At 47.1% G+C, this 7178-nt stretch overlaps 1 protein-coding gene across 1 annotated transcript; it reads right to left on the bottom strand.

Moving 5' to 3' along the window:
- Window positions 1-348: 348 nt before the first annotated feature.
- On the bottom strand, window positions 349-5433 carry LOC138373302 (uncharacterized). Its single transcript, XM_069339457.1, has 2 exons — window positions 1341-5433; window positions 349-1283 (listed from the first exon to the last, which is right to left on the bottom strand). The coding sequence occupies exons 1-2, from the start codon at window positions 4282-4284 to the stop codon at window positions 1030-1032; spliced, it is 3198 nt and encodes a 1065-aa protein (XP_069195558.1). The 5' UTR covers window positions 4285-5433; the 3' UTR covers window positions 349-1029.
- Between the last annotated feature and the right edge of the window lie 1745 nt (window positions 5434-7178).

Here is a 7178-nt window from a genome sequence, read left to right as displayed (position 1 = left end):
TGTGTCTTTAACCTCGTGTTTTTGCAAAATGATGGAGAGGTTCATTTTAAATAGACTTTTATATATAATAGGTGATCAGCTGTCTAGTAATTTGTTCGGGTTCCTCAGAGGAAAGAGTACCTCTGATTGTATTATTAAATGTCTAGCTAATGAAAATGATTATTATAGAATTTTTTATTGATTAACATGGAGCTTTTGATAAAGCCAACAAAGAGGTTATTTTATATGAATGTTACGGCCCTCTCGGGACGCAACGGGGTTCTTACTCTGATGTTGTTAGAGGAAGATATATATCCGTTCCCAAGCCAGTAGTGGCTATCAAGGGATGTGATCCGTGACGCAAGGAACTAAAAGGGGGAAGGGAAAGAACGTTAAGAACTTAAGATTATAATTACCATCACCAAATAAATATATAAACGGAGTACACAGGGGGAGGGGTATTAACACTATACAAGGGGATTGTTCACACAATTGTCTTCTATCTGAAGACTCTGGATCCAGACGCTCGGTGCCGAGTCCTCGGTGCTTCTTCGTGGCCTCACAATGAAATCTCTGCGAAGTTGAGCCTACCCTGGCCACAGGTCAGCCAAAACACAGGTCCACTGGGGGCACCGCCATGGAGGCCGTCAACCACACGTCCAGCTGGTCTGCTGGCAGGTTCCGGAACAGCAAGGCTGGTCAGGCTACTCCATGAACGATATAAGGGGAACGCCCTGGACAGGAGCCTCGTGTGACACCACAAGTCACTCTCCTGTCCTCAGTACCCCAGTGGATGATCGTCTCCAACAGTCGGTCCCGGGTAATCCTTTTACTGCCACTCCACTGGCAGGGTAACACACCACAGTGTTCTTCCGGGGGGACGACTTCGCAACTGCTGCAGCAAAGCTCAAGGTTTGGAGACGGCTGCCTCGGGTAGACTGACTCGACTTCCATCACAGCAGTCCCAGGTCGACTCTGTAAACAGACACGTCATCAATAACTGGGACACACTAAGGCACCTCACTTACAGGCTCAGACACAAACGCCCACCTATCCACTCCATAGATGGCGCTGGTGTCTGAGCACCACCTCACCAGAGGTCAGCAGCGGCTGTGTAGAGTGCTGAACGAGACTGGAAACTAGCCCACGTAGCTGGTACACGGCGTCCTCACCTGGTGTCGTCGTCCTTTTGGAGGGGGTTTCGGGAGCTGACCCACAGATGGCGCGGTCGTCACTGCTCCGTGCTCGGACCTCGGATCCGGGTTCGTAACACCTCCCCACCAAAAAGAATTTGGTTTGGGGTTCTATAAAAAGAAACACAAACCAAATTAGTACGGCGACACAACTCCAAATGGACTCACGTGCATTATGAACTGGAACGGCGAGGCTGTCTCGTCCACAGAACTGTCCTACTGAGGAAAAACCCTGGCACAAAGGGAACTTGCAAATGTAAGGCAATGTCCTGCCTGGCGTAATCTTCCACGTCTCCACCGAGATGTTAATCCGGAGCATAATCTCCCACCTCTCGAGTAAGGATCGGTGTAGACACGATCTGGGGCGACTCGACACTTCCCTATGTCGTGGCACCGATGATGGCTGGTTACAAACGGCATTTCTGGTACCGTTCCGGTAGTCCTTCAGGGAGACAGGAACCTGGAATACAGGGGTCTGATAATTCCGAGTGATAGCGACAGTGGGTAAGTCAATACTTACTGCATACACCTCTACTAGGCTTACACCTAGTTTCAACAGGGCTGCTTGCACACTGAAGATGACATTCGCTCTGCCACCGTCAGGTCGACCAACGTTCCGTATAACGCTGCATTGAGGCTCAGCTATCACGCGGGGGGTGTCAACCTGCCGGAAGCAGTCACTCATATTATCATATGTCGTACCTCCTGTATCAACCATCACCTTCCAGGTCCCTTCTTCAACTGCAACACTTGCAGTGCAAATCTCTAATCCATGGGACCTCTTTCCGATGTTCAAGGGAGCCATCATCCTTCGGGTTGTCCACTGCTCCTTACTGAGACCACACACGAGAATAACACAAAATACTGCTAGGAAACATTTGGTCACCTGAGGGATAAGCTTCCTGAGCCTGTTATGTCCATAGCCGGCTACTTCCATTAGCCTGGTTTGGACCAAAGAGGGCACTAGAACCTTTGCACATACCTCACATACCTCCGACGTCTGGGGAATCTCTGGCCGGTTCAGCATACATTGTACTTTGCCAGGCTGCAAATACACAGGTGCCTTCACTCCAGACTCTTCGGTATCCGTGGGTGCTTGCCCACAAGGCCTCTCTTCTTGCTCAGGTACTTCTGCCATCGTAACCTCATGTTCCTTGTCGAGAAAATCAGGAGACTCTGCTAGAATACAGTCGATCTGCGGGTGAGAGGACAAATTAAACATGTTTACATCCGGGTCTGTCTTTACCTGGACATTACCATTGCCTGTAGTTACCTCAGACCTTGCTGTTCCGGTAGACTCGTCCGCGACCTTGGGAAGATTGGTGCTCCAATCTGTCACCAAGTCGTTGGCTAGTACCACGTCAATCCCAGCCACAGGGAGGGTATCGACTACTGCCAACGCACAGGTGCCACTGAAGTAAGGCGAGTCGAGATGTACCGTCACTAAGGGGGCGATGTACTGCGTCCTAGGAAACCCAACCAGGACAACCTGTTGTCTCCCATCCACACTTACTCCCTCGGGTAACGAGTTCTTCACGATCAGGGACTGGGCTGCTCCACTATCTCTGAGCACTACAACTGATCTACCAGTATGATCACTCGATACATACCCGCCTGAAGTGTGAGGGGAAAACAATCTGGGTCCTTCCTGCGTAGTCGTCGACTGGTTTCCTGCTGGTGATGTTCCACAGCTCATCAACATCACCTCCCTTCGTGCGCCGCCACCTCTTCTGCCTCGGCACCTAGCAGCTATATGCCCTTTCTGCCCACAAGTCCAGCACACCATATTCCTCCTCGGGCTCCGGTGTTTCGGACTGCTAGGACTTGTTCTTCGGGGGCTACTTGGGGGCGTCTTCTTAGCGCTTCGTGGGACGGGGGTCTCTTCTTCTTCATGAGGTTTATCAAACCGGCGTTGGTAATACCTTGGGACATACTTAGCAGACGGCCTATGAGTCAGGATGTACTCTTCAGCCATGGTGGCTGCTGCACTCAAGGTCTCTACCTGCTGCTCTTCTAAGTATGTCTTGAGGTCTCCAGACAAACAATCCTTGAAGTCCTCTAGCAGAATCAGCTGCTCGAGGTCTTCCTTAGTCTCCACTTTCCGAGAGGCACACCATTCCTGAAAAAGTCGCTCCTTGATGGTGGCGAATTCGGTGAAAGTGTGCTCTGAGGTCTTCTTCAGGTTTCTAAACTTCTGCCTGTATGCCTCAGGTACCAATTGGTACGCCATGAGCACGACCTTCTTCACCTTGTCGTAATCGCCGGAGTCGTCAAGGGATAATGTAGAGTAGGCGATTTGGGCCTTCCCAGTCAAGACTGACTGTATCATGATGGCCCAATTCTCCCTTGGCCACTCCAAAGAGGCAGCGACTTTCTCGAAGGCTGCAAAGAACTTCGAAACTTCCCTCTCATTGAATTTGGGGACCATCTTGATATTCCTTACCGGATCGAAACTGCTGGTTTCCGTTGTTGGCCTCCGACCACCGCCTAGTCGCAATACTTCTAGTTCATGTTGTCTCTGTCTTTCTTTTTCTTCTCTCTCTCGCTGTTTCTCTTCTCTTTCTCGTTCTTCTCTTTCTCGTTTCTCTTCTCTCTCTCGTTCTTCTCTTTCTCGTTTCTCTTCTCTCTCTCGTTCTTCTCTTTCTCTTTCTCGTTTCTCTTCTCTTTCTCTTTCTGCTTTTCTTTCTTCTAATTCTAAACGTCTCATCTCTAATTCTTTATCTTGTCTCTCTCGTTCCATTTCTAATTTCTTCCATTCTATTTCACGATTTATCTCTAGGGCGCGCATTTTGACTGTTAGGAAGCTGATATTAAGCTCACCTGCATCACTGTCAACGTCACTGCCCTTATCTTCCTTTTCCGTGGAAGCTATTTCCTCACCTTCCCTTGTACTAGGAGTCCCGCCTTCCTGTTTCTCTTCTGCCTTCAGGTGCCGGTGAACCTTGGACAAGATCTCCACACGGGAATCACTGGCACGGATCTTGATCTCCAGGTAGGCGCTCACTAGTACAAGCTCTGGTTTGCTCAGATATTTTAATCTGGCAAGACAGTCCTCTCTGTTCAGAAAAGCCTGCACATCGTCCAGATCATCGATGGTAGCTTTCTCTGCCATTGTCACCGATGGAACACTCAACTAGCACTTAACACACTGCTTACACGTTAACACTTAATGCACCGAGCACTGTTCTACGCCAATATTGCACTTTATCGCACCTGGCACTGCACTTGCCAATATTGCATGTAATCACTTCGGGCACCGCACTACGCAATATCGCACTTAATCACAGCGAACCCTTCGCTCTACAATATTGTACTGAATCACTGAGCACCGCACTACTCAATATTGCACTTAATCGCTTAATCACAGCGAGCACCGCACTGCACAATATCGTATTTAGTCACTCTGAGCACCGTCACAATCGTCACACAGGGGGAATTATATACAGGGATTACGCCACTTCACCACCCGTCAAACATACTTAACAAGGGGACAGATCCCGCTGGGGATGCCAATTATGTTACGGCCCTCTCGGGACGCAACGGGGTTCTTACTCTGATGTTGTTAGAGGAAGATATATATCCGTTCCCAAGCCAGTAGTGGCTATCAAGGGATGTGATCCGTGACGCAAGGAACTAAAAGGGGGAAGGGAAAGAACGTTAAGAACTTAAGATTATAATTACCATCACCAAATAAATATATAAACGGAGTACACAGGGGGGAGGGGTATTAACACTATACAAGGGGATTGTTCACACAATTGTCTTCTATCTGAAGACTCTGGATCCAGACGCTCGGTGCTGAGTCCTCGGTGCTTCTTCGTGGCCTCACAATGAAATCTCTGCGAAGTTGAGCCTACCCTGGCCACAGGTCAGCCAAAACACAGGTCCACTGGGGGCACCGCCGTGGAGGCCGTCAACCACACGTCCAGCTGGTCTGCTGGCAGGTTCCAGAACAGCAAGGCTGGTCAGGCCACTCCACGAACGATATAAGGGGAACGCCCTGGACAGGAGCCTCGTGTGACACCACAAGTCACTCTCCTGTCCTCAGTACCCCAGTGGATGATCGTCTCCAACAGTCGGTCCCGGGTAATCCTTTTACTGCCACTCCACTGGCAGGGTAACACACCACAGTGTTCTTCTGGGGGGACGACTTCGCAACTGCTGCAGCAAAGCTCAAGGTTTGGAGACGGCTGCCTCGGGTAGACTGACTCGACTTCCATCACAGCAGTCCCAGGTCGACTCTGTAAACAGACACGTCATCAATAACTGGGACACACTAAGGCACCTCACTTACAGGCTCAGACACAAACGCTCACCTATCCACTCCATAGATGGCGCTGGTGTCTGAGCACCACCTCACCAGAGGTCAGCAGCGGCTGTGTAGAGTGCTGAACGGGACTGGAAACTAGCCCACGTAGCTGGTACAAGGCGTCCTCACCAGGTGTCGTCGTCCTTTTGGAGGGGGTTTCGGGAGCTGACCCACAGATGGCGCGGTCGTCACTGCTCTGTGCTCGGACCTCGGATCCGGGTTTGTAACAATGAATTAGCTGGTCTTGGTGTTAAAGGGAGATTATTGCGCTGGATAGGGGATTATCTTTACGAAAGGAAGGCTCAGGTGTGGTATCAAGGTTGTATGTCAGGTATGAGATCTTTTGAACTCGGCTTACCTCAGGAAGGAGTGTTGAGTCCCACCCTGTTTAAATGTACTAATGAATAAGATAGCATCTGAGAGATACTCAAATGGGGTAACTCCGATTATATATGCCGATGATATTTTGTTTCAGGGCAAAGATATTTCATAGGTTCAAACAGTATTGGATAATTTCGGAAACCTGTGTCACCATATGGGACTGGTGGTTAATGAAGACAAAACTAAGTTTGAATGTAGAAGTCGGAGGCCCATTATATTGAAAATAAACGGTAAAAATATAGTTAATATATATAAATATTTAGGCATATATGTTTTATATACCCATGAGAGTTTGGAAGCTGAGATGAACAGACTGTTGGATCAATGTCGGAAGAGATTACAACCTCTGAAGGCCTTGGCATGCTATGGAAAGGGAGTGGGAGTCCCTGTGCTACGAAAGATATACTTGAGTACTGTAAGATCTCTTATTGATTATGCTGCACCTGTCATTTCTTGTTTTGGTAAAGGTAGGTGTTAAATATGGGAGTGTCTGTACTATGGGGCCTAGTATTATCTGGATCAATGTAAGAAAGACTTCAGTAGGTAAAATGTTTACAATTGCTAATGAGGATAACCTCAACACTTTCCTCACCCAATGTGGTTTGTCTCACTTTATTATCACTCCCAATGAGTCAACATAATTAACCCCCTTGTCACCTAGTGCGGGCTAGGTATCCTAATGTCTCTTTGTTTCACTTTTTAATTTAATTTTTAATTTAATTTTCACTAGTCATTTATTGGACTTAATTAACTGTGTGCTTTAATATTTCTTTAGGTCTTATTAATTATAGGATCATAACTAAACTACTTATAGTTAATAATCTTTAGCTTAAATTTACCTATGTTTATTATTCAGCTTTTTTCTTTGATTTCATTTATTACCTAAGTTGCCTAGCCTCGCCATACTCCCTTACTCCATTGTACCCCTGGCTTTGCCTGTGTCTCAATAATGCAAATTATTACTTACAGTGTACCTGAGAGTACCTGTAAGCCCCTTGTAAGCTACCTCATTTTTTCTTTTTTTGTTCATTTTGTGTTTGTTTTGTATAGTCTTGTTTATATATATTTTCCCCCTTTTATATCATAATTCTATTTTGTAATTTGCCATTCTTGCCTTGTTTTCCTGCAACCAGCCTTTTTATGCAGACATGTATAGACCCAGAACTAAACCTCTTATTCACTATCTATGACAATCATCACTTTAATGATCTAAATTGCAGATATTTTACAGCACATGATGCAAACAATGTATTAACACATAATCACAATATCTCTGTAATCAACTTGAATGTTAGATCCCTAGGTAAACACTTCGA

Source organism: Procambarus clarkii, chromosome 41, assembly GCF_040958095.1.
Source record: "Procambarus clarkii isolate CNS0578487 chromosome 41, FALCON_Pclarkii_2.0, whole genome shotgun sequence".
Taxonomy (NCBI): Eukaryota; Metazoa; Arthropoda; class Malacostraca; order Decapoda; family Cambaridae; genus Procambarus; species Procambarus clarkii.
The sequence above is the reverse complement of the archived record's forward strand: the minus strand, read 5'-3'. Positions and strand labels throughout refer to the sequence as shown.